Raw genomic sequence first — 12,512 nt, 5'->3', positions numbered from 1 at the left:
GGCCCAAATCCGGCCCTTCAAAGGGTCTGGTCCGGCCCTGGGCATGAATTTGTGAAATGCAAAAATTACACTGAAGATATGAACAATCAAGGATGTTCAAATCATTTTAGGTCATTTCAGTCTAAAAATGATCAGACTGGTAAAATACTATCAGAATAAGCTGTAAATTCTCAAAACTGCCAATTTTTCTCTTTGTTTTAGTGTAAAAAAAAGTTACATTACACGAGAATATTTACATTTACAGACTAGCCTTTCATAAAAAAATGTGAATATCTGAAACGTATTCAGAGAAGTATGTGGAATTTTATTCATATTCTCCCTGTTATTCAATGTTTTGTGTATTTGTAGATCCACTGTGATCTGTCAGTTGTGATTCACATGTATAAATGATAAACTAAGACGTAATATTGTTAACATTGTATTTATTTTTGTGAGGAATTTCCAGGTTGTTCATACACTATAAACAAAAAGTTAAGGATATTTTTAATTTTTGGGCTATTTTTTTTTCAGTTGGGATGCTTGCACAGCACTTCTTAGTTTTTTGTGTGTGAATTGAATTGAAACACATTTTTTTAATGACCATAGTTTTATTTACAAATGGTAAAAATGACAACAACAAAAAATTACCCCAAAAAATGAAATATCCTTAACTTTTGGTTTTAGTGTATTTGTTCATGTTATGTTCGAGTACAATTCGTAGATGTAAACATTTTCATTATGGAATTGTCCTTTTTTCACTCAGAAGTTCTAATCCTATTATTTCTATTATTTGACTGGTCCAGCCCACTGCAGATCATATCAGGCTGAATGTGGAACTGAACTGACATGAGTTTGACAGCCCTGCTCTAACCTCTTTCCTAACACTGTTCATATATGTGCATTTGTCTCCTCTCACCAAGAAACCAAAGACCCTGAACCCAGTCCTCGTCTCATACAGCCACAGACATAGAAACATTTTAAGAACTTACACTGAAAAACTGTTAATTGAAAGGAAAAAAAAAAAGAAACGAGTCTCTTTTAAATGTAGAAGAATGCATTTCCATAATGAAACTAATGCAGTCTAAATGTGCAGCTGACTCTTAACTTTTACAGCATAAAAACAGAACTGTGCACAGAGGCCGAGCGCTGGCATTTTGGATTAAAACTGAAAGGTTCCGATTTCCTTCATTCTTCTTACCTAAGGTGACTATATCAGGTTACACAATGGAGGCTGCAGTTACCATATGAAATGGTTTCTCTCCACGCACCACTGATGTGATGATAGTGATTCAAGCAAAGAGAGGCAGAGCAATACATAGAGTCGACAGCTTAAGTCACAATTCATTTTCCTGCTGCCGACGCTGGTTGCAGCCAGTCTCCTCGATGCTACACTATTACAACAAAAAATGAGGATGTCACAAATGATCATCATCGCTTGGGCCCGTGACCCTCTGAATAAAGCAAAAATATGACAGGTGTTTGAGGAACCAATCAGCTCCCATGAGCCTTTGAGTTCCAGCCATAACCAAAGCAGACTCTGTGCTGTAAGACCCTTCTGTTTGTCGTGCCTGTTTTTACGATGGCCACCGAACGAGGTTATTATTATCAGTAACGAAAACTATTGAAAGTATATTAAAAATTTGACACCAAAACATTGTTAGTTTGGTGCATGACCAAACACATGTGTATGCTGTATGGTTGGCTAGAGGCTGATGACATCTATTGCAGTTATCGCTAAATCCAGGGTAGATTTTGTCCAGTCTAGTGTTTGTACAGTGTATTCCATAGATGATATTGGATTACAAGAGGCCGTGGCTTGTGCATATCGAGGTTATTATCGTTAACGAAAACTAACGAAATGATGAAAACTAGAATTGTAAAAAAATTTCATCAACTGAAATAAATAAAAACTATAATTAAAAGAAAAAACAATAACCAACTGAAAATGTATTGTGTGTTTACAAAACTGACTAAAATGTGTACAAAATATGGATAAAATTCCCTTTGTTTTCATCTTTGTCAGTGTCGGACTGATATGAAATCGATTTATTTCCTTCACGTACAACACTTAACGGTCCGTCACTTCTCGTCACTTGTGGTTTAGAGTCGTCTTCTGGTCCCCACTCTACCTCAGAGCTCTCAAACTCATGTTCTTTCAGGTTCCACATTCAGCCCAGTTTGGTCTGCAGTGGACCAAACCAGTCAAATAATAACAGAAGAACCTATAAATAATGACAACTCCACATTTTTGTCTTTGTTTTAGCGCAAAAAAAACCCATTAAATTATGAAAATACTTACTGTTATAAACCTATCAAACAAAAAAAAGATGTGAATAACCTGAAAAAACAGACATTTCTTCAGATAAATCAGTGTAATTTTCTCAGTCTTCTTCCTCCACTTCTCATTAGTCCATGTGCATTCTGGATCAGATCTCCAAAGACACTAAACACTGAGGAACAGGAAGAACAGAGTTCAAACTGGACTGAATTTAATACAGACATTTCAGGTTGGACACATTTGTTCAGGTTAGTCACATTTTATTGGTACAGGAGAGTTTGGAAATGGAAAGATTTTCATCATTTAATGTGATTTTTTGCACTAAAACAAAGACAAACATTTGCAGTTGTCATTATTTACAGACATAATATAATATTATTTTTCCCATCAAACCCAGTAGTGAATCTGCAGTGGTTCTTCTGTGTGGGTTCTTCTGCTGTTCTTATTGGACTGTAGATCAGATTGGTCTGGATGTGGAACCCACACTAACATGAGTTCCACAGCTCCAGGCCGCATGTTTGACAGCCCTGATCTACCTGGAAACATGGAGACTAAAGTTGGGAGAAAGCAGCAGAGTCCTGTCTGGGATTTATTTGAATACAACAGCAAAGATAAAAGATATTGAAAAAAAACTAAAACTAAGCATTTAGAAAATAATGAAAACTAATAAAAACTATCAAACCTGCTCTAAAAATGAATTCAAACTAACGGAATTAGAGAAAAAAAAAAGTCAAAACTAAATAAAATTAAACCAGAATGAAAAATCCAAAAGTATTAGAATCTTGCCACTGAGTACATTTGATAATTGGACTTTGTAGAAACAGAACCGGACCTGAGCAGAGGTTTGGATTCTGTGCTGTGGATTGTGTTTACTCGACTATGAGCAAAAGCAGAACCTATTTCAAGAGCATCATGCGAATGCATCAATGCCAACTTTACCTGGCTCAGCAGAACCACGGTACCAAGGCTTTACATCAAAACACAACAGAGAAAATCTGACTAAGCTGTCGTCCAACGTCCACTGATGGTGTATTATTTAGAAAATGGAGACAAATGCAAGTCAGCCAAGTGTGCCACCTGCTCACATGCTGCAGTCAGAGGTCTGGGCCCATTCTGGACCCTTTTATCACTGATGCATCACATTCAAGCCTTAACTAAACAAATGTTTGGTAATGTCTTTATCAGCACAACAACAATGACCTGGCAATTATCTCTTCATTTTGGTAAACTGTCGTCTACATACTGGACCCTGCAAACACTTAAAAATAAGACAGTACTGGAAAATGATGTTTATGACGTTAATATGAATGAAAGCATTTCAAAAATATGCACTATTAAACCAGAAGTTCCAAATGTAAAAGACATGCATTTAGTAAAGATCATTTCATTTTTGGCTGATCTATCACTTTTTTCTAAGTATTTATACCTACAGTAAAAATTGATGAAATCATTTTACAGCACTTAATACTATGTTATATGAATTACATGACTGTTTATTTTACTTGTGTTATAATACTGTATATATGAGTATGTAGGAAAAAAAAGACAAGAACATTGTTTTAATCATATGTCAAACTTCAGATTTGAACTGGTCTGAGTGCAGCTGAAACCTCTGTTTCAGGTTCTGCAAACAGCTTTAACAGTAAACTAAACACAGCTCATTACAAACCTTTGTCATGTAAAACAAACTCGAGATCAAATCACTTGTACTGGCAGTTTTTTTTAAACATTTATTTAAACTGTCTGAAAAAAAAAAAAAATCATCCATTAATTACATTCTTTACATTTACATATGTCTCATAACAGATTTTTTTTTCTTTGCATCGATTGTGCTGTGACAGTAACTTGTTGGAAATGTTCTGCCTATGGGTCAATCATGGATTTTCTTGCTTAGAACAGTTTTTTTTTTCCTATTTGTGAAAGGTTTAGGAGGTCGGCGCTGAAGCTGCCTTGTCTGCCTCATCTCCACTTGTCTTTAACCACCTGAACCTTCCTTTTTTTATGTTAACTTCATTAACAAACTAGTAAAACACTGTTTATTTGTATGTGTGTATGCTCCGGTAATTACTTTTCATGACATTTGCCCCTGAAGGCAACATACAGTTTGTGCTGACCTGCCAAATTACTACGTAATAGTTCCAATTAGCACCTTAAAGATCACCTCCGAGGCTTATCACGGCACACAACATTTATAAACAGACCCATCAGAGCCAATGATTTCAACAAATCCAACCAAAGTAACAGCTTTATGAGCTGCGTTTACCTTCCAATGGCTCAAAAATATGTTTATGCAAAACCGAAATTAAAGGAAATAGGAAAAATAAGATGTTTGTTTTTTTGGCTGTAGAGGAGCATCAAAACTGGTGCCTGAGTGTTAAAACCAGAACAATACTGTAAAAAACACATTTAAAACATATTTATGGAGTAACATGTAGAGTGAACAGTTTAAACATGTCGATTGAACATTTTAAACATGTAGATTTAACATTTTAAACATGTAGATTTAACATTTTAAACATGTAGATTTAACATTTTAAACATGTCGATTGAACAGTTTAAACATGTAGATTTAACAGTTTAAACATGTAGATTTAACATTTTAAACATGTCGATTTAACAGTGGATTTAAATGGTAAATGTTCTGCACTTCTTTAGCTCATTTTCTCCTCCTCCATGGTGTCCACAGCTCTTTCCAGATCCACCAGGTCCAGCTGGGACCAGTTTAGGGTTCAGTGTCTTCCATGGACACTTGGACATATGGACAGTCAGAGCCAGGATTGGAACCACCAACCCTTTGGTTATTGGACGAGCCGCTCTACCAACTCTACCAACCCATTCATTTACTAATTTAAAATGGTACATTGCTGAATGTTTATTTTTTTATCCTTTTTTTTATCCCAAAATATTTTAAAAAAGCCAAATATGCCGTTATTTCAACATTATGGTCTTTGCAATTTAAACGGCATCACAAAACTTTTTTGTAATTTAGAGTTTTATTTTCTAAAAACCATAGAAATCCATCATTTCTACATATAAATCTGGTTTTGTTCACATACTCTTCCAGTAAAAACTACAGCTATATTTGATTCAATCGTTAACACATTTTTTTTTTTTTTTTCAAATAAAGAACTTTGCATTGTATTGTCACTTACAGTTTTTTTTTTTTTTATGTTGCAATTTTACAACTTTTTGGTGTTCATTCTACAGTCATTTTTTACAGTGTAGGCTCTAGTTACATGACTCATACATCATGATGTTTATAGGGTTCAGACAAAACTAAATCCAAGAATAAGACAAAAGTCAAAATACTTGTTTGCAGTGTGGACCAGAGCAAAACAGACCGACATACCAAAAAAAAAAAAAAAAAAAAAAAAAAAAAAAAAAGAAGCAAAATTTGGTTTAAATATACATCTGTTAAAGTGCATTTAGAAATCACAAATCCATATAATAAATATGCCGGACATGTGTAATAACCTTGACTTCTTTGTCTGCAGATCTCCATCTGCTGGAAGTCCACAGACTCCAGATAATCCACTGGTCCATGTGGCACTGCACCATCAGCACCTCTGGACTTTATATCAACAACAAATACTCCCATAAAAGACAGCAGTGTGTCTGCCGGCACACGTTCCTGAGACACAACTGCGTTCCAATCATTCACCGAGAAAAACATGAAAAGACACTGAAATGTTTTTGGCAGAGAGCAGAAGAAAAGGAGAGGTAAGTTTTCTAAAGCATGTGTTCAGTGTGTGATGTCTGCTGTGGTAAAGGCTCCGGCTCATTAAGACTGTGGTGTCAGACTGGCACAGGAGAAGAAGGAGGATTTTAGCAATGATTTAATTAATCATCAAAACTCTCCCCTTCTCCCCCACCCCCACCCCCGTCCATCCTTGTCTTCTTCATTCTTCTGGCTTCGTCTTAAAAAAAAAAAAACAGCCCATATTTCACAGAGGTTCCTGGAGAAAAACCCATCCACCTGCTCTTCTTTTCCTCTCCTTTCTTTTTAATTCCTCCACACACTGCAACACAAGTGTCCTGTCTTTCTTTCTTTCTTTCTTTCTTTCTTTCTTTCAGTTGACTTCAACTTGCTCCCTCCCTGATCAGCAAAAGTCCCAAAAAGCAGCCCCCCCCCCCCCCCCTCCCCTTACCACCACCACCACCCCCTCTCTCCCCGAACACACACTATTCAGGAGGCATCGCATTCACCGAACGAAGCACCACAAAAGGACAAGTGTCTCTGAGCCACAACGGACAAAGATAAGCGGCCAGTTGAACAGATAAGCTCAGCCTTCCTGCTTTAAGTCTGTCCTAAACTAACATGTTTAGCTCACACAGCCCCCCCAGCCCCACAATGAAGGAAGGACTCACTATTTGGGAAGACCTTAATATTCTAAGATGTGTCTTTGAACCTGCACCCTCAGCCAAGGGTGAAAATGAGACACAAAAATCCAGTCCAGTCCAGTGGACCTGCCACCAGCCTGTGTGTGCTCACATACCTGCTGTGGAGGCTCAGAGCCGGACAGAGCAGCAGCAAGCACAGAGCCTGGATGGGCTTCATCGCTGTCTCCCACTCCCGCTTTCCTTCTGCCTTTTCTCAGATGCTTTTTCCTTCCTTCCTTCCCCCGTGTCTCTGTAGCTCTGCCACCGGCTCGACTGGGTTTTTACACAGCACACACACACATATACACACACATACACACACTCCGACACACAAGCAGCAGCAGCAGCAGCAGCAGCGAGGCAGACAGATGCAACACAGTGGAGAGAGAGAGAGAGAGAGGAGGAGAGAGAGAGGAGGGAGGATGGCTTTAAATAACACCGGGACTCAGACCGACTCTAATGGAAAAGGAGCGGGTGGGGCTAAACATCAAGACAGGAGATGTGGGAGTGATATGATGTCAGCGCCCGAGCAGCTTCAGCCATTGGTGAGAGGATTTTCAGGCCATTGTTTGGGCTCAGTTTTTTTCCTCCAACAATACACCTCTCCATTCATGCGCCCCCCCCCCCCCCCCCCACACACACACACACACACACACACCCTCCTCCTCCTCCACCCCCCATGTCTGTTTACTATATCTGCAGTCTAATAGAGATACAGCACAAATCATTTAGAGGAAACAGGGACAGCCTGGGTCAACGCTGCAATCAACTGAGAGGAAAAGTTATGAAGGTGCAAAACTGACGTAAAGCTGCTCAGTCTGTGCAGAGCAGCTGAAAACTGAAAGAGATGGAAAAAAAACAAAAAACAAACAAATAAAAACAATAAACTACACTGCATTTTTCTGGTGTCATTCTGACAGAATACAACCAGGTCTTTTGTCACCGAGCTCCAGCCGACTCAACTGAAATATGTACGAACAAGGAGAGGAAATAAGAAAAAAAAAGAAGAGATTATTAGTACATTTGATCAAAATAATTATGTCTTCGTTCATATTATCTGCAGTCTAATAGAGATACAGCACAAGTCATTTAGAGCAGGGCTGTCAGACTCAATGTTAGTTCAGTTCCACATTCAGTTAAATTAGATCTGCAGTGGACCGGACCAGTCAAATAAGAACACAATCATACATAAATAACATCAACTCTAAACTTTTCTCTATGTTTTAGAGTGAAAAAAGTTCATCTACATCATGAAAAGATTTATATCTGCAAACTATCCTTTCAAAAGATGGGAATAACATGAACAAACTGAAAAAATCAGTGTAATTTGAACACTATTCTGCCTCAGTTTATCATTTCCACATGTACATTATAACGTACAGATCACAGTGGATCTACAAACACACAAAACATTTAATAACAGACAGAATATTGGTAAAATTGTACTTACTTCTCTTAAGACATTTCAGGTTGTTCATATTTGTTTGGGTTATTCACCTTTTTTTGCAAAATTATACTTTGTTTTAGTGTAAATGCATGAAAATATGTACATTTACAAACAGAAACATTTGGAGTTGTCATTATTTCTATGTTCTTATGATCATATTTTGCTGGTCCTGAACACTGCAGATTGAATTGGTCTGAATGTGGAACCTGAACTAAAAGGATTGTTAATTTCTTGGTGTAATTTTTGCATTTCACAGATTCATCCCAGGGCCGGACTGGACCCTTTGGTGGGCTGGATTTGGCCCCCGGGCCGCATGTTTGACACCTGTGGGTTAGAGGAAATGGGGACAGCCTGGGTCAACGCTGCAATCAACTGAGAGGAAAAGTTATGAAGGTGCAAAACTGATGTGAAGCTGCTCAGTCTGTGCAGAGCAGCTGAAAACTGAAAGAGATGGAAAAAAAAAACAAAACAAAACAAAGTACACTACATTTTTCTGGTGTCATTCTGACAGAACACAACAAGGTCTTTTGTCACCGAGCAACAGCCGACTAGGGATGGAACAACATGAACATTTCATATCACAGTTACTGTGGCCAAAATTATCACAGTTATTATTATTATCATGGTATTGTTGAAATGTGCTCAAAATGTTCAAAAAGTACTAATACACACTGAAAGCATTTAGCCAAGTTGTATTATGGAAAAAAAAAAAAACAACTAACTAACCAGTGTTCAGAACTCAGAGCTCCTCCTTCCCCCTGAACTCTGTGCATGTGTGGATCCACTGTTTCTGTTTAAATCCAACAGTTTCCAGGTTGTTCCATACACAGAAACAGTTGAATCTGGTCCCAGTCATGTGTCTGTCCAATTAGATTCAATTCACATCAATATTAGTTGAGTTCTAATTTTAAATGTGTGGGAAATGGGATTTTCAGTGTTCAGTGTAAATGTCCACAGAGTCCACATTCCACAGTGGATGTGGACAATTTAGTTCCACATACAAGAGATTGTTCTAAGCTACAGGTGGATCCAACTGGAGGAGAATCGGAGTCGTTAGGAATTTTGGATGAATTTTGGAAAATGTCTCAGTGATGACAGATGGAAAACTGCAGATGTTGTGACCTTGCTGTGACCTTGAACTTTGTCCTACTGGGACCAGAATGGACTGGGCTGGTCCCAGGGCCTAGGCCTATCTGTGGGGAAGATCTGGGAAAGATGGGTGGAAGAGTTTTACACTGAAGATGAGAACAAACAAACAAACACACACACAAACAAACAAACAAACAAAGCAAAGTGATCACAGCACCTCCTGGTGGAGGTAAATATAGGCTCAATCTACTTTCTGTTGCAGAAACATTCAAATATTAATTTGTAAACATCAAACACACAAATGTGCATTAAAGATGGAACCTGATGGACGCTGTTGGACCATTTTCCAGATCAACGTTGAGTTGTTTGAGTTTCTTTTTCATAGATAGACAGTCTCTCTCTCCCTCTCTCTCTGTCTCCCTCTCTCTCTCTCTCTCTTTAAGTGTGGTAATCAAACACTGTAATCATGATAATTAGAATTTAAACAGTAATACTAACTGTCAGGAATTTTACTATGGTTTATCACTATACCGGTAATCATTACATCCCTATACTGTAAAAAAAAAAAAAAAAAAAAAAAAAAAAATCAGTAATTGAACAGAATTTTCACTGTTTATTTGACAGATTTTTCCTGTATTTTTCAGATACAGGAAAATATCAGTGAAATGACAAAAACAGACTGTGATTTTACATGTCAAATGGAAAAGAACACGAATAAAAACTGTAACTGTGAATAACCAAAAATTTCCATTTCTTAAAAGAAATGTTTTCTTTTTTCACAGAAACATACAGTTAAAATACATTTGCAAATGTATCATAATTTCACAAATATGTCTTCTCTATATATGTGATTAAACTGTTAATTTAAAGTTTAATACTGTTATTATTATTATTTTTTTTTTCAAAATGAGATAAAATTACTGACAGTTAACGGTAACAGAAGTATTAGTTCTGTCAGTTGAACCAGACTTGTTTGTTAATTGACAAATATCTTGTGTAATTATAGGAGGTTTCACAACAAAACTGTTGAATAAATGTATTTTTTTTGAATGTATAACATGTATAAGCACTGATAAACTGTCCAAATACAGTTTTTATCAGTGGATTGGACAACTGAGTCTCACTGAAAATTATTTAAAATAAAAAAAATGTGGTAGATGTGGTCGTTTTTATGCTGTTGTATATTCATGCATGCTGTACTGCATTTGTCCAGCAGTCACCACCAAAGCGTTCTGGCCATAGCAACAGGATTGTAAGGCTGTTGTATTCCAAAATTACTAACATCTCCCCAAATATTGGTCCTATCAACTTGCCGTTTTCACCAGTCTGTTCGTGGACCAAGAACACATAAGTATGACAAACTGCAGCAGTCAGCTCTGTACGGATTTTGTGTGAATCCTCGGACACAGAGGCCACTTGGCTTTTTTAATGTAGATAAATTGTGATAAATCACTTAAGAAAAGCTAAATATAGAGAAAAAAAAAAAAAAAATTAGAACTAGCCACAAAAGTAACACTGGGTCTTTATGGGTTACGAACACAAACTACTTTGCATGGCTATCAGTACAGTTCACTTTAAAATGACACAAACAGACACAAACACATGCTTTTCTGTGTCTTATTCATTTTTAACCCTGTAAAGCCTCAACCATTAAATCACTGACAGAAAAATCCAGTTCTTTGAAACTGGAGCCTTTACTGCTCCTTCTGAACCAAAGAACATGTTTTTCAAATATCAAGTTCCATCTATTTGGATCATATTTGATACATCAGGTCTAAATGCTCAAATATTAGTATTTTTATACAAAAATAAATAAATAAATAAATAATAATAATAACAACAACAATAGCTTTATTTCTATAGCACCTTTAAAAATGAAGTTTGCACAGTGCTTTGACAGACAAAGCAGAAGGACTCAACAGCAGGAGACAAGATGAAAGTAAAGACACAAACAGGAGCAACACAATAAGAGAGATGTGGACTGCAAATGCAAAAACATGACACTTGGAATAAATTAAATGAATTGGAGTACAGAGGGCAGGGATAACGGGACATGATGTTGTCAAATCAATCCAAAAATGAAGGAATGAGATAAAACAATATCATGAATGAGAATATAAATTAACAAGCAAACAGGATAAAATTCAAATCTTAAAAATGTAAATTAAAAAGGGACAGACATCGCATAAAGGCAAGATTAAAAACATAATATAATGCAAACATGTCTAACAAATAGTTAATTCCTTTTCAAAACGGTCCCCGTTCTTCCTCCTTCCTCATTATGTCAGTCTTGTGGTGTCACTAAAGGCCTGTGGTGGATGAACTCCTCCCCCTGGTGGATTATCTGTGTATTGCATGTATCTAACTGTGTACATCAGGTTTTTCAAGAAAACAAAATCACACTGATCATGTACAGCAGGGGTCTCAAACTCCATTTACCTGGGGGCCGCTGGAGGTAGAGGCTGGGCCGCATCAAGTACTGCACAACAAGAACACTTGTGAACGCAAACGCTTCTTCTGAACATGAACATTTCTTCAAACATAAACGTTTCTTCAGAACAGGCTTCTATTGATTACTTGTTGCTACCAGACGTCTGGCAGCGCTTCTTCTTGCACAGATGAACCACATTTGGCTTCAGGGAGGAAGCAGTGGAGACCCTCAGTATGTGGTGGAGATGCTCATCATGCCGAGTCGAGTGATGACGTTTGCTGTTGTATTTCTTTTTCTGTGTATATCAGACATGTCGGGTCCTCCTGTGCTCAACAAAAAAATATTCCATCTCCCACTTCTCCTGGAATTGTCTGTGCTCGTCGCTAATCTTTCTCTTCACAGTAGGTTTTGAAAAAGCCGTGACTGGGACAGGACACATGTTTATGTCACTTACTCGTCACGTCCTCCTTCATTTATTGTGCTTAAGGGAGGAGCGTTCACGGAATTCCAAACATCAACATTAATGAAGGGGAACATAACAAGTAGCTATAAATAATTACTTTTTAAATAAATTCCTCCACAAAAAAATCAATCCTGTGAGAAAAACATGTGGGCCGCACTAACATTAATCTTTGGTATCAAGTGGGGGGGCCACAAATTCACATGCTGCAGGCTGCAAGTTTGAGACCCCTGATGTACAGGGCTTCAAAACTCATGCATCAGATGTGATGTGTTTGGTGTAATAGGGTTAAATGATTTAACAAGCTGTTCAGATCAGTAACACGTAGCTAAGAACTTTAATTAAATAGAACAGAGGTCATGGGTATAAATGCAAATATTTTTAGTCTGAATTAATCTTGACTATATTTAGCAGCAGTGAGGGAAATGGAACACAACTAGTTAAAATG

General features: G+C 37.3%; 1 protein-coding gene across 1 annotated transcript in view; it reads right to left on the bottom strand.

Annotated features, from left to right (window-relative positions):
* Positions 1 to 7,022, bottom strand: part of LOC115412567 (leucine zipper protein 2-like) — a 471,651-nt gene extending 464,629 nt beyond the window's left edge. Inside the window, 1 exon segment of the mRNA XM_030125144.1 lies at positions 6,754 to 7,022. Coding sequence (XP_029981004.1) covers positions 6,754 to 6,815 — 62 coding nt within the window. The 5' untranslated portion in view covers positions 6,816 to 7,022.
* Positions 7,023 to 12,512: the final 5,490 nt, after the last annotated feature.

This window comes from Sphaeramia orbicularis, chromosome 3 (assembly GCF_902148855.1).
Source record: "Sphaeramia orbicularis chromosome 3, fSphaOr1.1, whole genome shotgun sequence".
Lineage (NCBI taxonomy): Eukaryota > Metazoa > Chordata > Actinopteri > Kurtiformes > Apogonidae > Sphaeramia > Sphaeramia orbicularis.
This window is presented reverse-complemented; position numbering and strand designations above follow the sequence as displayed.